Genomic DNA, 22,599 nt, shown 5'->3' on the forward strand with positions numbered 1-22,599 from the left:
CTGAATGTGTTTTGAAATCTCTGCTTTGGCTTTTAAGTGCTGGAAATCAAATAATTCTCCCTGAGTGGAGATGACTTTTTAATCATTTAGGAGAATCCGGTGAATGCTTAAAAGATTTGTTGAAGGCTAAGAGAGGTAGTTATACATACCTGTATGGGTTTAGGAAGGTATGGAAAAAATAATTTATGTTTTATCATATCCTGTATAATAATCATAGGCCTGATCTTTTAATGCTTGCTAACCTGGTATTGCTGTCTACTTTGTTAAAGCCATTTGCTGCTAAATCACTGCTCTTGCTACTGTAGCTATTGTCCTTTATTATCTTAAGACAACAATAATTGTCTTTTTTAGCTTCTAAGCAATACAGTTGTGAGTATCACTGTTTGAAGACACCAGATCAGTGCAGAGGTGTCTGAAATTCATATGGACCGTTTTTGGTGTGCCAATGTCTTTGATTTTTCCTTTGCCTTGTCCCACTCTAAACCTTTGATGGACACCTTGGAAGTTAGCTGTGATTTGGTGCTCTCTTTAGGAACTGCTGCTTGTTTGTTCTGTGAAGCACACTGTAGCCTCTTAGTGTGCTCTTGAGATTTGTGATTCATGGCCATGAACTGGCAGTCACCTTTTTCTGGACACTTGCCTAAATATACAACATAACTCTACCATCATCAGCAGTGGTGGAGCAGTATATTTTTTACATGCATCATCTCACAGTTCATTTTCTTAAATGCATTTGTGATTCTGTGCAGGAGGGAAATGAAAATGGCTAATATTTTCCTCTGGCCCTCTCTGTCCTTGACTTAACTCAGTGAAGACAGACACCCTTGCCATGTTGTCTTTCAGGGGACATTTTCTCTGTTCCTTAAGCTCCCCTCACTGACTTCTATATTCTGGATGACTTTCCTTGTTTATTTGAACTCTGCATGCAAATTGCTTTTTGTCATCCCCAGGAGGTGCTGTCCCTGTGCCACTGTGGATCACATGTCTGTGTGTTGCCATATGCTGGGAGCTGCTGAGGCAGAGGGCTCTGGTTCCCCACTTTTGTTCAGTTTAATGAAGTGTCTGACAGGTGGCTCCTGTTTCATTTACCCCACCTGCAGACCCTTCAGCTGGGAGGGCTGTGTCCCCTGGGGTGTGTGGTGAACTGTTTTTCATGAGGCAGGTGTGATGGAGAGGCAGCCTCCTGATCAAAGCCTGTTGCAAACACAGAAGTGGCTTCAGTAAAATTGACAATGTAAGCATCTACTGGGCTTGATGTGGTTACAGAGCTGAGTGGGTCTATTGCAGGGAATGGGCAAGATGGGTACAGTTTTTGTGCAGGTCTGATGAATGCCTTGCAGTTAAAAATGATCCTCAGTGTATGTCGTTAAATGATCTTGCGTGACTGAAGTAATCAAAAGTAATGTCAAACAAACCCCCAAATTTTACAAACAGTCCAAGAGTGTGGAATTTGATTCAATCATCTTTAAGGAATGTTAAGATTTTTTTGTTCTAATGTGTGTAGATTGTTCATTTTTTCTTAAGAATTGGCTTGTGGTTTCCCCTTTTAATCCTGCCGCTAAGGCATAAATTGAAAAATCTGTGTGTTCTCTTCATGATCCTGCCAGCTCATCTGACACTCTAAATCTCCAAAGCTCAAAAGAAGCTGCTGTAGTTTAATTTTGAAGAAGTAAGCACTGCCACTTGCCCCAGATTGTAGACAAGAGCTAAGCTATCTCATAGCAGTGATAAAGACCTGCCACTTGCAGTTGTGTTCTATAGTAAATAGAAAATTAACTATAATTATATTAAAGGCTTTCTTTGTTCAAAGAGTTTGATTTTTGTGGAGTGGTCACTTGCTTAGATGTGATGGGAAGAGCACAGTTTGCCTTTGTAAAATATATTCTGATTGTTCTCTTGCAGCTTTCCCTAGTGTCCCTGTAACATGTCAAAACATTCTTTTCTATAAAGAAAAATGGTGTGCATAACTTTGCTTTCCTCTTTCTCCTAATATAACTTTGAACTTCTTGGTCTGCTGTTCTTTTAGATTACTGAGCCTGAGCTTAGAACAAGCAGGAGAATGAGACTTGATGTGTGTACTGCTGCAGTAACACTTTACTATATTTTTGAGCACTTGGTTGTTGGTGGGAGAGCAGGGTCTGTCTTATCTCTAAGCCCTTTATTTCTGCCTTCTGTTGATACTTTACAGATTGGTAATCCTAAGTGTTTTCAGATATACATGTAGAGACTGAAAGATGGCTGCTGTCCCATCAGATATTTCTCCAAGTTTGTGGACCAGTCTCCTCAAGTCAAAATCACCATAGGCCATAGTGTTGGCAACAGCACTATTTAGAAACTGGATCCAAGCATGGCTTAATTTTGAATGTGATTCTGCCAATGGTTTCACTACAAATGCTTTTCAAACCTCTCAAACACAGCTTGATCCCTCTGTTTTCTCAAGCAGCACAGAAAAAAGCTACCTTGATCTGCATGCACTGGAGACTCAAAAGTCCAGGAGCTGGGTTTTTATCTTGTGCTAAGAGAGCAGTTTTGTAAATACTGTGTCATGGGGTAGCTTTTAATTGTAGTGTGGGGTTTCTTTGTACTCCCTAGTGCTAATGATTGATATGACTCTAATTCAGAATACTGAGGCACTGAGGCCATTCAGTTTTCTGACCCGCTTGGTCTTGGTCTTCCAGGAATCATGTCATTGCCTCAGGTGTCCCTGTGATTTCCCCAGGTCACAGGAGCAAGTTTCAACAGATAAAGTGGTAGATCTTCAGTTGAATTTGATCTTAGACTGATAGAAAGCAGCTTACAATCAAAATATTAAACCACTAAACTCTCTAGAAAGTGACCATCCTCAAAAAGATTCTTAGGAAAGCACTGGGTGCCTTAATGTTGGCAAGGGCACGTACAGCAGTTTGAGCTGTCACCTCAAGGTGGGAACCTCGAGTTTGGGGACCCTGATTTGGCAGTGTGTACTTCGAGTAAGGAGCCATCCATTCCCTCACAGGATCTCTTGGCACCGTATGAGCCCCAGATGAATCCATATTGTGAGTAATCAACAGAAGCAATGGAAAAAGATCCATGTGTGTACCATGGCAAGGGAAGGTTCACAGCCTGAGAAAGTACAGGAAATGCCCATTTCTGTGCCAGCAGCAGTGGGTGGGTGACAGGGGTGTGGCAGTGCCAGTACATGGAACAATCCCAAGAATGGTCAGACCTGGAACTTGATAGCTGAATGAGCATGGAGGCTGGTCTTGCATGTGAGCATTTTGTTGGGTAAAGTGGGGGGAAAGAATCACCTGACCACACTATGAGTGTTCTTGATGTATTTGGTGTTTATTTCACTGTTGGTTCAGAGCTGTCTGTGTGCTCGTGCACTGTTGTTCTTTGGATAGTAAGGTGGATAAAAGGATATGCAGAATATGTGGGCTTTCCTCTTTTTTTGTCCATGTTCTGCTGACCCCTGGTGTTTTGTAAAACTTTACTGTGTCTTCTTGTGTTGGGAATTACCATGGCCTGACACAGGTGGGGTATACAAGCAGCTTAGTCAAAATTCATTCTCTCTACAACTGTATCTGGAATGCCTGAAAAATGTGACATTACCCATCACATAAACAGGAAACAGCCCTTGTAAGGGACTGAGCATAGCTGAAAGCCTAACCCAAATAACATCTCCATCTGGGAACCTTTCAGTGCCACACAAGTTTGGAAAACGTGGTTGTGACTGGCTTCCACATGTGGGATGAATGGTGGGTACCAGATGTTGCCTTACTCATTCAACTCTTTTTCTCTAAATTCCATCTGAGACACAAATGTTCTATCTACAGAACTTGTGGGTGAAAGCCTGCACATGTGAAGGTTTTGGTGTTTGCACAGGAACACGTCTGGATCTGCACTACTGGAGGCAGGGTGGAGGTTTCTCTGGTCATCTGAAGCTTCTGCTGACAGTAAGCAGTACAAACCCGAGAGGTAGCAAATTAAATATGCAGTTGTCAGAGGTGGAATGCAGTGTACTTCTAAGTGCTGGCTAGTATGTCTGTGAAAGCTGGCCTCATTTCCTCAAAGAGAACACCATGGAATGTAACAATAGACTGATGATATCCTCTTAGGGCATATGTAATAATTAGGCACTCTTAATTTCCATATTTTCAAATTTATGGGCTATGGATTATATCCTGTGTCTGGTTTTAGTTTTCCAAATGCAGAACCAGAAGGCCTCCTTGTGAAGTTCCTACCTCTCAGTACTTGTAGCCTGCTCCCTCTTTCCACAGCCTTTCTTCATCCATGCTTACAGAAGTTTGGAGAGCACAGTAAAAGGGCTGGTTACTGAAAAAAGTAGAGTATGAGTTCATGTGATACCATGAGAAGATACTTAGTGTACACCTGGAAGAACAGTTGTGTGAGGGGTATTTTAATTTCTGTTGTTGGGTATTTTGAAGTATCCTGTTTATTTTTTGTGGATTTTTTTAGAAATGTAGCTTCCAGACTACAAGTCTGAGATGCTTTACCTGGTATTGCAGGCTTGTTACTAAGGTACAAATTACAGAATTGGAAATAATTTAAAATTCCCTTTTTTAGAGAAGGCACATTCTATAAGATAATATTCCTACATTTAAGGAATACTTTTGGTTGGGTTTTTGTGTTTTGTTTTTCTGACAAGCTGGATGAAAACAGGTGAGAAATTTAAGTCCTCATACCAGCAGAGGAGGAGTACAGGGATCTGGTTCACTTTCTTCCCTGACACCTCCCCGAAATGAATTATTCTTCTGTAGTTTTATGGGAGGAAAGGGAAAAATCTGGAGGGACTTGCTCCATGTGGTTTCCCTTTGGCTAAAGCTGACCCAGCTACAGGGAGAGATCTCAAAATGGAACAGATGTAGTGTTCTTCAGATGAATTATGAATTTCAGCCTCTGAAAGAATCAGTCTAAAAGCCAGAGGGCTGTGAGGGGTGGGAAAATAACTTTGAAAAACTAAAGCATCACTTTGGGTGCATAAAGATTTGTGAGAAGTTCTTTCAGGAATGCTGCATTGGAAGCGTATTTCAGCCTTGTACATGTTCTGCACATGCAGAAGTGCAGTAAATGCTGGTCAGGTGAGGGGCTGGCTGCATCATGCATCCTTACAGTGGTGTATGGGATGGTCAAAAGGGCTTTGTGTAGAATTAAAGTAAAATTTAGAAGGTATTTTCAGCTTCCCTGCATGCCCTCTTCCACTTACTAATTACTTTTGTAGTTAGAATGTTTCTTCTACTATTTGGTTAAAGTTCACTGTTCTACAAATTGGGTTTTCTTTATAGTTATGTATTATGTCTGTGTATTTTATATTGTCTTTTGCATTTGCCTTTAATGATTGTCACTCCACTAGAAATACAGCGGGTTTCCATAATGTTTTCCTGGGAATCCTGAGGCATTCTTCATTTCATGATGCTTCCATAAGCTCTTGTGAGAATGAGCAATGATTCTATGAAAAAGTTGGCCTAATCTCAGGACTCTTACATAATTGAGCTAAAATTTTAAAATTTTATATCTCCTGGAAATTGATCAGGAATGTCTAGATTAGTGCTCAGAAAATATTAGTTGAACTAATTGATAAATATTATCCCCTTGGATTAAACTGTTATGTTTGTTCTTGCCCTTTCTTTTTTTGACTGTTTCTCTGGTACCTTTTAACACTAAAAGTCTTAAAACTGTTGTTTGCTTGTTTACCAAGTATTCACTGTTCTTTTTAAAATAAGAGTTAAAACATTTATCCAAGAAACATCTGAGAGTTACTGTTTAAAAAAAATTGCCTTGAAGTGAGGAGGCAAAAGTTGGGTATTTTTTTTTTCATTTTGTCTTATTTCAATGGAAAAAAATGTGTGTGCTGTCATCTTTTTCTTAGATCACAAGGAACAAAAAGAGTTTTCTTTTACAGGTCAGACTTTAAAATGTAGTCTTTGTTATTTAGAATGCATTAATTAATAAAGTATGTGGTTAGATAACTAGCATTAGGTATTTGTAGTCTTCTTCCAGAAAAGCTGACCAAAGGGTTTTCAGAAGTAACCTTTGCTGAATTTCTTGCTGCCCTGCTGTCTGAGACGCTGCAGGCATCAGTAACTAATGCAGGAGTGTTTGTGTGCATAGCTCCAGAATCAAGTGAGAAAACTGCCTGCTCACTGAGTTTTGTTCTAAAACATCATGGTAAATAAAATGTGCTTTAAAATTAACTGAAAGGGTCAAACCTGGAGGTTTTGAAGCATGTGTAGGTAGCTACTCTGAGGAAGAAGAGTTAAATTCCTTTTCTCTGCTTTGTGCAGAATAGGACAAGAAATAGCAGTCTTAAACTGCACAGAATAAAATTGAGTCTAATGCTAAGGGCAAGGAGAAGAAATTTGTGTCAGTTAAGATACTGACCACAAGTTACCTGGATAAGTTTTGGGGAGTTGGTCATTGGAGATTGTCAATGACAGGTCAGAAAAATGCATATTAGGAATAGCAAAGGTCTTCTTGATGCTTTCCTGCTGTGTGCTGTGAGTGTTTAGGGCTTGGTCTGAACTTTGCAAAGCTGAATTCTGTCAGAGATGTTGAGATGCCTTTGTCACCTGAATATATTTTCACGCCTACTGAGATATAGTGATTTAATATAAAGTAGGCAAAACTATTTTCCTTTTCTTCTCCTTGTTCCATATGCCTGTGTAGTTAAAGATGAGTTGCAGCTAAAAAATGTATTGATTTGCACAACTATGCTAGTAACAAACCTCACTTTCTGCTCAGGAGTGTGTTCTGTACGAGTATTTAACCATCACTGGGAATGCTGGAGTATGAATGTCTCATACAAGACCATCTGGAAAAGAGCTTTTCCTGAAGCTAATCAATATTTCTTACAGGAACCTACAGAGTCTTTGCTCTTGGAGCAGCAAGACTGAAGAAGCAGTGACAGCTGTAATGGCAGGGCACTAATGACTTTAGAGAAGTGTTACTTGTGTAATTGGAAATTATACAAATACTGTCATTAAAACAGATTGTTGATGTCACCTTTATTCTTTTCATAGGCTTACTTACAAGAATGGATTCACTCTAAGGAGATTATATCAGAATTTTTATGCTTTCCACAACTAGATGGGTAGATCATGAGGCTTTAACATATGAACTGTTGTTTTTCCAGAGTACCAGCTAAAGAAGTATGGATTTGAATGACTGCATACTTTTCCTTCACTGGAACAGGAGCACTGGGAAGGTGGAATGTCATTGACATGATTCTGAAACATGGACTGAGAGCTGAGAGCTCTGACTTGAGCTGTAATTTTCTTGCATTTTTTGATTTGATATTAGCAAAAAATTCTTTATAGCTCAGTGTTTGGTATAAAATATAAGAAGAAAAAATCTCTATGTCTTCCCTTCAAGGAACATCTCATTTTGCAAGTAACTGCTGTTTTAATCCTTTCAGTCTCCACTCATTCTATCTTTTTTAGAATAAGGCAGTACAAGAAGTTAGCAGCAGTAAGAGATGGTGATGGGGAGAGAATGCAATGCAGGAGGCCTCCTAGAATACTTTTTATGCAACACTATCAATTTTTTGCTTATTCCATCCTTTCAGATTATTTTTAAAAATGAATGGGCTTGTAAGGCCTTCTGTTAGACCTCCACTGTTGGTGACTGCCCTCTTATTGACATATTCAGCATCTGTTTTAGTATCCAACTTGCTTTATGAGAGGAAGGTAGCACCAGGGATATGTTCTCTTGGAATAAATGGCAAACAGTGACAAGGGATGATGTGTGTGTGTTTGTGTATAACATAGACTTGTATTCAAGACTTCCTATGTTAATTTTTTTAATGTTTCATCTACTGATGATTTGAATAGTCTGCCTCTGGCTGAGCTAGAGAGAGCATTCCTGGAAGTTCCTGGAAGTGAAGTATTCCTAGAAGTTTCTTTCCAGAAATGGCAGAAAGCCTGAGTCTAGGCCAGACTAGAGACATGCAGATAGATAGAAAACTTGAAATTTTGGTCAGACCTACTTAGAGTTTTTGGCATCTGACTGCTGCTGTTTCTTTCCACAGCCCTGTGGGAAGGGTCATCTAACTTATCTGATAGATTAGCTTAAGTCAAATAAACAGCTGGGTTTTTAATGCTGAGAAACTGAAATGGAATGGCTGATCAGAAAAAAAAAAAACCTTCCATACTAAAATTGCAAGATATGAAATAAATGCAGTTGAATCTGCTCTGAAAAGAATGAAGGATGCTGATTACCACAAGCCATCTTGAGCTGTGAGTACTGCAGAGTTCTTGTCTTCATTCTAAACAACAAAACAAAACCTTTAATATTAATGCAACAAGGCAACTATTCATATTTTTTTCCTATAAAGTTTTCTGTTTGTTTCCCACACTGATACTCTGAGCGGGTGTCTTAACACAGTAGCAGAATTCTGCTTAATCTGTATACTTTGTATTTTGTTTCTGGTTTAGGTGTGGAAATAAGATGACATTTCTATGTAAACCTTGTGTTACACCGAGATCCCCGAGTTGCTGCAGAGACCAGAGATAAGGCAACAGCAAAATCCTGCTGGGAAGTCAGAAACTTGCTGTAAGGGACTGCTAAACAGGGTTACAGCCACTTGCTGCTGGTCTTCTGTGAGTAATTTTCCAAACCGAGATGGAACCCAAGCTTGCTCTTGTATTTTACACTCTGAAGCCTCCTGGATGCACTCTAAATAAATGTTCAGTATGTTTAAGTTTCTCAGGTAGTTAAACTCTGCCGTGGCCAAACACGGCAGATTTAGGATGGTGACAGTGGACTGAGTTCCTGTGTGTTCAGGAGCCATCCGGGCTGTGTGGCTCAGCCACATAGCGCTAGCTTCCCCTTCTGGCCAGAAGGAGTAAGGGAAGCCTCATGGCGAGAGTCTAGGGAATTATTTCTCAGTGTTATTCCTCTGCACTAAAGATAAACACAAATTTTCAGACAACAAATTAATGGCTAACTTCCAGTGGCAGGCAAGTGCAGGTGGAACATCTTTGATTCTTGCAACATAATATAATGATACATTGAGATGGGCTTGCAGCTTGAATGTAGAATTCTTTTCTAAACATGGACCTAGTCGGGAAAGCAATTAGATGAAAATACCAACTTCTGAAAAAAAGATTCCAAATTTCCCTTCTGGACCTCTATTAGCTTGTCCTCGAAACAAACATTTTACTTCTTTCTATATGTGCTATGCTAATTTTTCCCAAGCAATTGCATCAGTTATGATTGCAGTAGGTTTGTTGTTTGCACATTGGAGTTTTTTTGCTTCCCTTTTTGTCTTATTTAAGGATTCTTCTTTCATCTTAATTCTGTGGTATGGTATTTTGTATCATTAGGCTAAGCTTAGTAAATGTAGGGTGCACTTATATGAAGGTGTTTGTTTACTTAGTGGTGTAAAGCAATGACACACCTTATGATCCAACAGGCTTTTTCACAAGCCCTGAGTCAGTCAGCCTTTTAGAATGCTGTTGTGCTGTATTTCTGGATGGGCTGATCATACAACATTGAATCTTAGCAGAATCTTCCCTTTTTGTCCTTTTCATGCCCATCTGCTACAGCTGCCTGAAAAAAATGGGACATTTAGCTTGCACACAATATTGGACTGTAAAACCAAAGTCTTGCTTTTGTGGGCATGTTGGAGAGTAAGCAAGCAAATACACACAGAGACTTCCAGCATGATAAGCAGTACCTCATGTTTAAGGCGCTCAGGTGGCCTGCCAGAAACAGCCTTCCCTGTTCACACCACAGGTTTGGTCCCAGCTGAGAACACTTAGGTTTTCCTACATCTCAGTCTTGAATCCTCCCTGTCAGAGTTACCATGGCCTTGGTCTTCCTCTTCATCTTAGCTGTGCCATCTTGGAACAGAGAATGTGTTGATATGTTTTGCTGCAATGTTATGTTCCTATGGCTAATTCTCCCCAGTGTCTCACGTCTACCACTTGTGAGTTTCACATGCTAGTGAAGCACTCAGCATGGGACAAAGAACTCTGAGCACCAATGCTGTTGGAGATGCAGGGAAAAACACCTGAACATATGAGAGATCTATGCTTTCACTCTCGATGTTCAAATTGTCTTCAATGGTAAACTGAGTTATGCATTCATCATTGATTCCTTGTCCCAACTGATTCTTCACCTTGTGAACTACAGTATTCACTTTTTGGTGTAGAAGGTAGTGCTCATTTCAAACTGACTTAATAAACCTTTAGTACCCTGGGCTGGAGGAAAGGAGGATTATATTTAGTCACTTGAAAGTCTCAGTCCTCTGCTGAGGACTGAGTTTTTGGCAACTACAGAACTTAAAAACTGCAGCCAATCAGACCTTTCCTTAAACAAAAAGTAGCTGGGAATGAGGGTGTCTCAGCAAAGTCAAATGTCAGATTATATTTTGTATTATATTTTTTATGTTTACTAATATGCTTAGTATGCTTTCATTGCTGTATTGAAAAAAAAAACAAACAGGAGAAGGCAAGTAATGATTTCCTTTGTGGCTGTGTAATAACAAACTACATGAGAAACACTTTGATATCATGAGTCATTGGTGGCCATGGAAAAAAACATACTCTTTAAGCCAAGCTTTTAAATACTTTTTTAATTTAAAGAAAAAGAAATATTTTACTGGCAAGTGACTTGCTCTTCCAGGTTTATAATTTTAACAATGAATCAGTCTTCGAGAACATTATTTAAATGGCTTTTACAACTAGTAGTAGTATATGAATAAAATTTGGGGGTTTTGCTTATATAGTAAATGTCCTTCCTTTTTTTACAGAAAAGATAGTCGCTTTTATAGGAAAAGATAGTTTTATTTGTCCCCTTTAAAAATCATTTCACATCAGGCAGTTCATCATTAACAATTTAAAAACTTGTGCGTAAGCATTAGAAAACTTTCCTGTAATGGCTGATGCCATTTCTCACTAATGTGCAATCACTGCTCAGTTCATACCAACAAGGAAACATTGAAGTCACTGCTCTAAGGTTTTGTGAAGAAACTTCAGCTCCCTTGTTTATAAAAACGTTGCACAAATAGAAACCATAATTATTTAAGATCATTTTTCTTTCTGTTTTCTTCAGTTGCACTCTTGTAGGTCTCAGCCAAAGCAAACAGTGCAAATTCTTCCAGGCTTTCAGGCTCCAGCAGCCCTGACAACCTTATGGCTCCTCACTAGCACAGGTACAGAGAGTCTGCTCAGCCATGGAGTTGTCTCCTCTGTGTAGGTGGCTGGCCCTGGGAAGCTGTGGAAAGGCTGTTTTCTCCACACCTAGCCAGGCAGCTGTCCTGCTGCTTGGTCATGGCCTTTGTGGAAAAACCTTGGGATGTTCACAGTCAGCAAACACCCCTTGGTGTAACAGTTGCTACAGAGCTTTTGGGGAGATGGCCTTTTTTCTGGTATTCCCTTGCCTGAGTTGCAATTGCAGATCTGAGGCCTGGGCTCAAGTTGCATTTCAACAGGCAAACTTTCAGGTGTGAATATGCTTTCTAGTGATTGCATTTCAGGTGTCCAATTATCTTTCAAGATAAGGCAGGAGGTGTGTTTTGTCTAGAGTGCTAAGACTGTCATTGAAAAGCTTAGCCTTTCTTCTTGAAAGGACGGTTGTAACCAGTAGTTACCTTGCTTCATGTTTTGCAGTAAAGAGGAGGTTGGATCAAACTTTTCTGCTTCTGTGAAAACTGAAATTAATTGAGGGGTGCCTTCTGAAATAAAGGACAAATGGTCATTTGGTCACCTCTGTAGTTTCAGTTTGTACCATGGCAGGGAATGTGGTTTTGTATTGACCTTTACAGCATATTGCTGTAGAGAAATGTCTCTGATGATATTAAATATCATTGTATTAATTATGTGCACAAAGATTACTATGGGTTTTCTTAAAGAGCAGGTGAACAGAGCAAGGAAATCAGTGTTGCCAGAGAAAGAATGAGCTAATCCAACTAAAACTGCAAGGGGAAGCCAGTTAGACAGAATGTAAATTTGCATGGTTGAATTTGGCAGATTCTAAGTGTTAATTCTATTCCTGCTGTGAGAAGTTACAGAAGGGTCTTTTTCTATTCTTTTGTAATGATCTGGATTCGGTTGCACATTTTGCCCGAATGTCTGTGCCTCCCTGCACCTTTAGCTCATGGCCCAATATTTATAACACTTTACAGGATGTTTGATTTAGTATTGGCTCAGAAGGAAGACTGCTATTTCATGAGTTACCAGCCGTACCCTTTTCTTTAACACTGGGATAAATTTGCAGCAAGAAGGTTAAAACAGATAATTTTCTTAAATCTTGGACAAGTTTGCAGACTGAGATGGAATAACTATGGGGCGTGCATTTTTATTCTTCTGACACCCATGGAGAAAAGGAGCAAAGAGAACACAGAATATGAGTTAAATTTGAAATTAAAAAAAAAAAAAAACCAAATCCACAAATACACTCTCCTCACCCCAAGTTTGAAAGATAATTTTTAAGAAAAAGGACAGACCCTGATGTGGAAAGCTACTGAATTACCCTCCTGAATAGCTGAGCAACAATGTTAAGTAAATTAATGATGAATGGATAAAGAATACAGAAGCCAAGAAAAATCTGTATATTGCAAATCAGAAAACACAAATGCAGTGAGTCTGACCAAAATTTATTGGGCTGTGTGTAATAACAACCAAACACCCCTATCTTTAGTGCATACATTGAAGACGGTAGGAGAAACACAAGAACACTGTACAGTATGACAGGATGTAGATTAAGAAGACTCTAGATATGATCCAGCCTCTAAGGGAGCATTTTGCCTATTTTGTATGAGGTTATAGTAAAAAAAAATCAGAGATGGTAGAAGACCATATAATTTCTGATATATGAAAGACTAGTGAAGGAAAGGGTGTATATAATTGACAAGGCAGTAGGAAGTCTAGCTTGCATATCTGGCATGTGGAGACCATAGTCTCTGACTGGTGAAAAGCAAACTTGTTGAAAAACAGAGTTGGGGGATAGGGGAACAAAAAAGAGGATGACTTGAGCAATTTGGAGTTCCAGACCTCACCAGTGTGCAAAATCTTGGAAACAGTTCCTGCAGGAAGATGACTCTACAGCACATTCATGCCTGCTTGTGGCCATATCAGATTGGCAGTACAGCCTGATGGGCTGTATAAAAGAGCAGCAGTTTTGTTCTGAACTGCTGAGTGCACACTTTAATCTCACTCCCATTATTCCTGTCCACAAGGTTATCATAGAGAACTGAACAATCCCCTCTCCTTTTCCGCATTCATGAAATGTGCAGTTTTCCATCAAGGTCACTGACAAAAGTATTCAATTTGGGAGCACACAAAGGGGCATAAAATGAAGGATCAATTAAGCAGTAGTAGAATGTGTTGTGTTTTTGTTGGTTTTTTGGGGTGTTTTTTTTTTTTTTGGGGTTTTTTTTTTTTTTTTTTTTTTTGCTTCTGCTATTACTGAACTAGTAGTGGGGATGTGCAAGTACAGCACTTGAAACAGAGAGCCTTGTTAATGAAGAGATTATAGTGATCCAGGCTAACTCTGGTGAATAAAGACCTGGTTAAACAGAAAGACCTCACAAGGCTATTTTGAAATGGAACTTCTTGTCTCTTTCTGCCATGGTTTCATCCCATGCTGATAGGCACAGAAAATTGCATATTTTCTTAGCCCTGAAGTGTTCAGTTCTCTATGTATCATCATCTTCTGGACCGAATAATAGCAGTGAGATTAAATTGTGCATTCAGCAGTTCAGAACAAAACTTTTGCTATTTAATAGTCTGTCATTTTCACTGCCCGTGTGATGACACTGTGAAAAAGTCTTTGCAGGACAGTGCGAGGCACTGGGAACAGCCAGTAGATTCAGTGTGATTACATTAATTGGAAGTAGATCTGTGTAGTTTAACAAGAAGCCAGGCAGAAAAAGGGTGCTGAGATGACTGGAGAAATAATAACAGTTTAAAAAAAATTAAGGAAGCAAAACAAATACTGCCTCACAATAAACCAACATTCCACATCAGGAAAGTTTAAAGAGGAACTTTAATAAGGCTGAAAATAAATGTGATTTAACAAGCACATGCAGGGATTTAAGCTTTTCTTCTCCCTCGTTGTGTATGAAGCGAAGTGGGAGGACTAGTAAATCGCCACGCACGGATTCAGAGTGGGTACCTCTAAATCAGGAGAGAAATTACGATTTGAAACAACCTGCACTGTAAGGCCACGGCAGGGAGACTGTGACTCCACGGCCATGGAAGTTCGCGTGCTCATGGAATGGCCACAGCTGAGCCCTGAGCCCCTGACCGCTTCCTCCAGGGCCCTGGGGAATGGCGGGGCAGCTCCTTGTCCTTCGGCATCCCCTTTCCAGCCCAGCCCGGCCCTTCCCTGCGGGTTCCGGCTCAGCCTGAGGGCGTCACTTCCCGGGGCGGAGCGGGGCGGCTCCGGTAGGTGCCGGGAATGGCGGGGATGGGCCGGGAATGGTGGGGATGTGCCGGCAGCGGCGGCTCTGCCGCGCCCTCACCCCCTCAGCGCCCGCGCGGGAGCGGGGCTGGGGCCGCCGCTGCCTCGGGGAGGCTTCAGCTCTCCTGTTTATTTCTAAATGATTTTGTGTCTGAACTCTCTCCCAACCCCCCCTTTTTTCCTCTTTCTGATGGAAATAAGTGCCAATATGCCCTCATCCCGAAAAATTGTTAAAAACAGCCCACAGCGTAGCCAGTCAAAGTAGAATATACCGCCCTTAACGTAAGTGTAAGGGTTGAGTGTTCTGGATTCTAGTGTGCTGTGCGTGCCCTCAGAGGCTTATTTGAAAGTTGTTTTTTTGATATTTTCATTTATGAAGTATGATAATAAAGAGATGTGCTTTTGATTCTAGCGGGTTTTTATTGAGTCCGTTTAACGGGAAAAGGGGATGGTAATTTTTTTTTTTTTTATTCAAGGCAGTGCGTACAGATAAAACCAAAGCTGATGATCACAGGTGTATGTAAATTTAATTTGAGTCCTCACAAGTGCTTTGAGGAAAGTAAAAATGTTTTTCCTTTTCTTTAGGGTGTCGGCAACAGAAGTGAATGACAATTCTGGTACTTTTTAGTTCCAAACAAGATGAAGATCCCCTCCTTGCTGCTGAGATTCCCTCGCTGTTATTTCTCCAGAAGAACTTACTCCGTGAACTTTGGCTTCGCTTCCCGAGCAGATTTCCTGGGCGCCGAGTCTCTTGAGTCAGCACACCGCTGCCATACAAAATGGATTTGTTCATTGAATGGTTTGAGGAGAGAGCTGTGCCAGCAAGCAGCCCCTGAGCAGCAAGCAGAGGGACTTTCTGACCGGGAGCAGAGACTTGTAGACAGACTTTACCATGGGCTAATCCAGCGCCACAGAGCCTCTTTAGCTGAAGCCATTACACTCATAGAATCAACTCACAGCGGGAAGAAGAAAGTAGCCCAGGTGCTCCTTCAGAAGGTATTATCGTACCACAGGGAACAAGAAAAGTTAAATCAGGGAAAGCCACTTGCCTTTAGAGTGGGTTAGTCCTTTTATGTCTTGTCTAGTAGTTGTTTACGTGTAATTACTGTCTTTACCTTTTATTATCACTGTTGTTTGTGGTCTGTGGTCTTGGATTGTTATTTTTTTGTTGTTTATAACCAATCTAGATTACTTCTGTTGTCCTGTGGAATTATGGCATGAGATGAAAAATGCGTTTGAAAATTATTTAGAAATTATTGTTGCTTCTTCAGAGTGTTATCCACGGTGGGTTTTGTAACCATTGTGAGGTGAAACAGTAGTTAGTTTGCAGATTGATGCAGATGTTATCTACACTTAGGGGAAGATGTAGTCAAGCAACCAAAGAAGGTGTTTTCTCGAACACTTCCTGAATCCCTTTTTTAGTCTACAGAAGGAAAAACATGCACCTTCCTGTTTTCTGGCCCTCTGTTAAGCAGCCTGATTTTCAGCTGAAGGAGTCTTGAATCTGTTTCTCTTGGAACCTGTAAAATATTTTGCCCTTAGAAAGAGAAGGGCTGCTAACATGAGTCATGCCCAGCTGTCTTCTCTACTGTCCATACGAAGGTAGTAAGAACAAGAACTGGGGCATGGGAGTGAGAAAAGTTTGGTGCTAATCTTAGCTGGTGAGCTTTGACATGCAAATAAATGGCCTCATTTTTTTGAAAGAGCAGCTCTTCAAGGTAAGGGCTTGCTTTTCCTTTTGGAGTTTCTTTTGTAGTAAATCTGAAAAATTCAGTTCTAATATTTTGAAAATTCTGAAGGAAAAGTTATACAGTATAAATAATTTTATTTGGAGGGGAAGAAATAGATGTGGATAAACCCAGTGTTATGTTGGTGTCAGTGGGATGATGGGTGGTGAAGTGCTGCTGTGTTGCCAAGCTCCTATTTTGTTTTGGCATAGCTTTTATTTGCATTTGTTGTGATGCTATGTTAAAGTATGAATTGTTATCAACTTAGATGATGTTGATGGTATTCATGAGATGTATTTTTTATTTGACTAACAAAATGGCTTTTTCTTCCTAATTTTATTATTTAGGGTTGTCTGGTCCTCCTGGTGCTGGAAAGTCAACCTTTATTGAATGCTTTGGGAAGATGCTTACGGAAAGAAACCACAAAGTGTCTGTGTTGGCTGTGGACCCTTCCTCTAGTACAAGTGGTGGTGAGTGTGAATTGAAGTTTGAGTCAAGTCAACTTGACTCAACCTTGTCAACTACAGAAGTATCTCTTTGGACCAAGTGGAAGAAAATTTGGTGCCTGTAACAGTAAAATGTAAAATAAATCAAGTTTTTTTTTTTTTCCTATGTGACACAAAATTGGGAAATAGGTATCTGTGTTGTAATTCTTTCAGATTTCCTCTTTTCCAATGTTCAAACGTTACCTTACAAATTATATTTCTAAATTTGAATTTTTTTGAAGTTGTGCAGGATTACTGATGACAGGCTGCAATCTGTAACTCTCCAATAAAAAATTGTAGGGAAATTACAAGCTGACCATGCCCGATTCGTGGTATCTCTGATACAAATAACACAATATTGATTTTGATTTTTACGTAAGGGACCGCTTGCCATGCAGCATCATTCGTTTTTCCAGTTTCTGTGCTGTTAGAGGTGTGTAACTATTTATGAAGAAATAACTAGAGCATTGCAGTGATGTGGAGCTAAGACAGTGTTCTTTAATGCATGTCTTTAGGATGCGTCAGTAGAGTAGCAATATGTGACAGCACGACTGCAGCAGTTGGAAGAATTGAGCATCTCTCATCTTTTGGAGTGTGCGTTGGGTGCATAGAGCTCTCTGAATCTGATTTGCAGATTATCTGAGTAGAAGGAAGGCAGGGACACATGTCAGCTCTCTTAAAACATCCAGCATCCCGGTGTGTCGGAATCATCATGCACAGGGATTTGTCCCTTTGGACAGGAAAAGACAAGAATCAGCTGCGTGGCCTGATGTGTGTAGGCTTCAAAAAGCCAATCAGGAGTTGTAGAATTCATTCTGACCTAGCATGGATTTTTTGTATTTGGTAGCAGTAAGGTCTGTCTGTCAGGCCTTTCCAGCTTCTGAGAAGTAGAAGAACCAGACAGTAGTTTCCTAGTCCTCAGCTAAGTTTTGAGCAACTATGACTAGGATATTCTTATTTGATTGACTTTGTACAAGAAATCTGTCTTTCCTCACTCATTTATTGGTGTGGAGTGGGGAGAAGGGGGAGTGTGACTGTGTTGCACTTCTGAAATAATTTAACATTAAGGTTCCCTACTGGGTGATAAAACACGGATGACTGAGTTGTCAAGAGACATGAATGCATACATCAGACCATCTCCGACCAGTGGGACACTGGGAGGTGTCACAAGGACCACAAATGAAGCCATTCTGCTCTGTGAAGGAGGAGGCTACGATATTGTTCTTGTAGAAACAGTAGGTATGTGCTTAGGGTTTGCTTTGATTGTCCTGCTGTGATATGAAAATAAGCTGTGCTAATAATTGCATGCCTCTGCCTTGATTTTGCCTGTGTTTTTGTATGTGGTCATTGATTGAACACAAATGCTCATTCTGTCTTGTTTTCTAGTCCTGTATGTCTTTTACTATACTGTCATGTTTCCTGTTGTCTTTGTTTTGTTAGTGGGATTTGTTCATGGGGCAATGCTGGCATCTGTCACAATTACTGTCATTAATGGGACTGAAAGTTTGTAGCAAATGGTAAATTCTGAATTTAATTTTTTAGGTGTGGGCCAGTCGGAATTTGCTGTGGCTGATATGGTTGATATGTTTATATTACTGCTACCACCTGCAGGTGGAGATGAATTACAGGTATTTTTCAGTTTCTCTTATTGGTTACTACCTGGGACTAGAAAGAAAAACTTAAATTCAGCATGTAGTATCTGTGCAGAAAGTCCATATCAATAGTGTTTTGTCCATTATACTGTTATTATTAAGTATTTTCATTGTCATCCACTTACTGCACAGTTAAGCTCCCTGTTTTGATTTTAAAAGTATTAGGATGTAAACTTTTGATTCTCTGTGGCTTGACTTTGACATGTTTACTAGTTATATATATTTTTTTGGGGAAAACTAGAAACTACCAAAGCATTTTGACCTGCTTTTTGTGATGAATCAGTATGTCACAGCCCCTCTGGGTACTCCTGATTTCTGTCCCTGTTGCATTTAGGGCATCAAACGGGGCATCATTGAGATGGCAGATCTGGTTGCTATCAATAAGGCTGATGGTGATTTAGTTGTGCCTGCCCGGAGGATCCAGGCTGAGTACATCAGTGCTATGAAGCTGCTTCACAAGCGTTCAAAAGTTTGGAGGCCAAAGGTCTGTGGAATTCACTGTGTTTTGTGGGGCTCTTTGGGTCTGGTTTGGTTTTGTTTGGGTTTTTTTTTTGTATTTTCTCCTCCCTGAAAATGTGCTGAATGATTTAAATTTGGTATATTCTCATCTAGCTTTCATAGTCTCCCTGGGCTCTTTTTAAAAATTGCAGTTGGTTGTTTAGTCTTGGTGAGCTGGAGAGGTGATCGCTGCTGTCTGTGCCTCGCCTCTGGTCTCCAGGTGTGCCACATGAAACACTGCAGAGCCAGTCCTCCTCCCCAGGACTCCTGCCCTGAGCTACAATGTCTGCACTAGCAGAGCTATTACTGACATTAGGAGTGGTGTAAACTTTACTTGCTTTTTGTAAACTGCGCATATCTAAAAATGTCCCTTAGTCTACTTCTCCCTCCGTTTTAACTCTGAAGCCTATGATTATCTTTATTCTTTCACTAGTTCACATGTTTCCTTTATTGCTTTAATTTTTTTTTTTAGTTTCTCACATAATAAAAATGGCTAGATAATTGGAATTCTTATCCTGTAGGTCTTCAGTTTTAATGCTGTATTTTACCTACTAAAAGGCTTTGGTGGATTTTTAAGGAGAAGATTCAGAACTAGTTTTTAATATGTGTATATAGAATAAGCACACACACACACACTCTCACTTCCTTTATAAATAAGCTATCTGTAAAGGAGGTTTGTTCTACCGTGGTATTGAAATTGACCCATTAAGGTGAGTTTAAATCAGCTGTGCTGTCTGAGGATTAACCTTTCTTTTCTAAGTGGAGGGCAGGTTTTTTTAAAAAAAATAAACCAGTCTGTTCAATTTGAAAGATTGTGCTGGATTTCTGAAATATTATTGGCAAAATTAATTCCTGGTCTGGAAAGCAAAGACAAAAAGAAAACCAACCAAAAATCCTTGTTTCTGGCATATTTTAAGTGCAAAAGAATAGCTACCAGAATATGCACTTAATTCTATATTTAAGTAAAAGAGCAATAATGTGCCTCTTAGCTGAAGGACTTGCTAAAAGTGATTCTCATGACAAGCAGCTGGACAAATATCCCAAATAGTATGGATCTCAGGGTCTACTTCTAGTTAGTAGAATCCCAGATTTTTGGGGGGATTGGGGGGAAGGCACAGAAATGCTTAGAGCCTCATGAAGCGAGTGTTGAAGAAAGCTTCCCTCACACATTTCTTAATTTCCATTCAATCTACCTGATCCAATACTTGAAGCCTCCAGGCTAGCAGCTGCCTTGGCTTTGACAGTTCCTCTGAATCCCCTAGGTGATGCGCATCTCTGCCAAAACTGGGGAGGGCATCTCGGATGTGTGGGATAAAATGAGCGAGTTCCGGGACCTCATGCTCACAAGCGGCGAGCTGCTTGCCAAACGGCGGAAGCAGCAGAAAGTGTGGATGTGGAACCTCATCCAGGAAAACATGCTGGAGCATTTCCGGAGTCACTTGGCAGTCAAGGATAAGATCCCACTTCTGGAAGAAAAAGTTCTCAGAGGAGTCTTGTCTCCTGGGCTGGCAGCAGACCTGCTGCTGAAGGCATTCAAAGATGGTCTCTAAGCATTGTTTTCTACTCTGTTCTTGACAAGTGCTTTATGTAAACGTGAACATTAAATATACTTTTTCTATGTGGGGGTTCAGATGTTTTGCTGCAGCAGAAATGAATAGAAAACCTATCCAGTACTATGCAAAAGAATTCTGTTGGATTCTGTATGTGCAGTGATCATGACAATTCTAAACACTCATTAAGAGATTACTACACACTATTGGAAAAAACTGAATTTCCAAATCTTCAATTTCCACATGCCATAGATATGTTGATAAAAACTGGATGCCCATGTGAAATGATTGGGTTTGGGGAGGGCAGGAGAGTGAGGTTAGTGGTGGTGCAGGGTTTGATTCTCGTGGGGTCATCTCAGAGCAGTTGACACTGCGGCTTTCCATTCTAATATAGCAGCAGCTGTTGCCAGAATGGATTGCATTTTCTTTCCTCACCTTGAGTGACAGCAAAAACATTGCACTGCCTGACAGCACCAGACCACAGCCTTAGTTTTAAATAAATTATATGACTATAAATAGAACACAGTGGTGTTTGGTCCCACTTTGGAAGCTGTAGTTAGTTATTACACTGTACAGTAGGAGAAGGGAATTTTAACCATCTGGTTTCAAAATAGATGTTTCATTAAAGAGCAAAATGTAGTTAGACTTTTTTTTACATGCAGACATCAGATTGGACAAATTTTACCCATGATAGCAAATGTCTTTATACTATAATTATTTGTCTCTAATGTTTTGTGGTTTTCTGATCTAATTTAGGTTTTTTTGGATTCAAACAAAATGGCCAGTCGTGTTTGGTATTTTTTCTTTACCTCTTGCAGAAGACAGGACTGCTTCCAACCAAAAGCATGTTTTATTTTCTATTTTCCCTTTCCTGATCTGTGATCTAGAAGGCAGAGCTCATCTGGTACCCACTAAATGTGAAGGATAAAGTGGAAAAGTGCTGATTTTTGGAGACCTGACAATAAAACCAGTAAAACAGGAGAATTTGTGAGCCTGGTACTTAGATAAATTAATTTTTAAAGAAATATCTTGGAAGTGATAATTTTCACAGTTTTGATTTTCTGGACATGCATGTAAAAAGGTATGGTGACTTTAGCTCAATATCACCTGTTTGGCTTCTAGCAACCCAATTCCAGTATAGCAGTAAATTGGGTTACTTAAATCCTCTTTTTACCTTCATGATGTTTGGTTTTTTTTTTTTCCAGTGTTTTGTTCCCCTCAAAATATTTTTTCTTTACTTTTCCCTTATTCCAGTTGTTACATAATGATCCCTTTTGCCTGCTAGGCACTGTTTGCAGTGAAACACTAAGGAAGGGCATTGTGATGTTTTGGGGGCCATACAGCTGAGGTATTTCTTTGGTGAGAAAGTTTGCACTGGGGTAGCTGTGTTAGTGGTGTCCACGACCTAAATTGTCAGAACTTCTGCGCTCTGACCACTTACTCCTGTTTGTTAATCGCTACTTTGGGGCTGCTGCAATCAGTTACAAAGAAGCAGCTGAAGGAATGTATGGAGTACCAGAAATACAGTGACTTTGTTATGACCATGCTGAATTGTGAGAGAAATGCAGTGCTTACAGTTTCTTTTTTATTTAAACAACCTCTATTGAATATGACAGAGAGTGCCCAAAACCAAAAGCAACGTCTTGTGTCCTTTGCATCTTTTCAGCTTTAAGTACTGACTGTATTTTTTGGTACCTTGTAGATGAAATGACAGGTAGGAAATGACTGCAGCAGCATTCTAACCAGTAAGTTTTCAATTTTTTGATAGTCCCTTTGTTTCAGGTGGCAGTTTTTGAGGTGACCTCATTTGTGTTTATCCGTTAGATCAAACCTTTATTATAGTTATTACTACTTCTGTCAGGACTGCTCATGTCTGTTATACATGAGCTGCCAAGTAAGTAAAACAGAACTGGCAGCTTTGTTTAAATGACACCTGCTCATGCAGAATATGTTGTACAGCTTCTTCAGTATTTATTTTCTGGATGCAGATCTACTGATCCACTCAAGCCGTGGGCTATCATTTTCTCATTTTGTTGCTTTTATAATATTATTAATTTACAAATGAACTCTTAGCAAAAGTGCAATGGCTTAAGCATGTTCTTTGAACTGCATTTTCCTCTTATAGCAGAGCATTAAATGAAAATACGATTTGCCTTCTTTATGTATTCAGTTATGTCTTATGCTTCAGTAGATCGAGTAATATCCTTAGGAGTGTTTGAAAATGAAACAGTAAATGAGGGTCCCTGTTTTGTTTTTCAGTGATTCCTCTACCAAACTGAAA

General features: G+C 39.9%; 1 protein-coding gene across 2 annotated transcripts; it reads left to right on the forward strand.

Moving 5' to 3' along the window:
• The first annotated feature begins 14,301 nt into the window (after positions 1 to 14,301).
• MMAA (metabolism of cobalamin associated A) lies at positions 14,302 to 21,302 on the forward strand. Of its 2 annotated transcripts, none has more exons than XM_030271867.4 (7): positions 14,302 to 14,390; positions 14,992 to 15,466; positions 16,481 to 16,603; positions 17,687 to 17,857; positions 18,161 to 18,246; positions 18,605 to 18,754; positions 20,031 to 21,302. In XM_030271867.4, the coding sequence occupies exons 2-7, from the start codon at positions 15,046 to 15,048 to the stop codon at positions 20,316 to 20,318; spliced, it is 1,239 nt and encodes a 412-aa protein (XP_030127727.4). In that variant the 5' UTR covers positions 14,302 to 14,390; positions 14,992 to 15,045; the 3' UTR covers positions 20,319 to 21,302. The 2 variants fall into 2 exon arrangements, with proteins under 2 accessions (XP_030127727.4, XP_030127726.4); XM_030271866.4 differs by lacking the exon at positions 14,302 to 14,390 and adding an exon at positions 14,400 to 14,688.
• Positions 21,303 to 22,599: the final 1,297 nt, after the last annotated feature.

Source organism: Taeniopygia guttata, chromosome 4 (assembly GCF_048771995.1).
Source record: "Taeniopygia guttata chromosome 4, bTaeGut7.mat, whole genome shotgun sequence".
NCBI lineage: Eukaryota > Metazoa > Chordata > Aves > Passeriformes > Estrildidae > Taeniopygia > Taeniopygia guttata.

Excerpts from the sequence above, each read along its gene's own strand:
- MMAA (XM_030271867.4), top strand. The coding sequence starts at position 15,046 with ATGAAGATCCCCTCCTTGCTGCTGAGATTCCCTCGCTGTTATTTCTCC. Across the intron at positions 17,858-18,160 it reads TGTTCTTGTAGAAACAGTAG|GTGTGGGCCAGTCGGAATTT; the intron begins GTATGTGCTTAG and ends TTAATTTTTTAG. Across the intron at positions 18,755-20,030 it reads CAAAAGTTTGGAGGCCAAAG|GTGATGCGCATCTCTGCCAA; the intron begins GTCTGTGGAATT and ends TGAATCCCCTAG.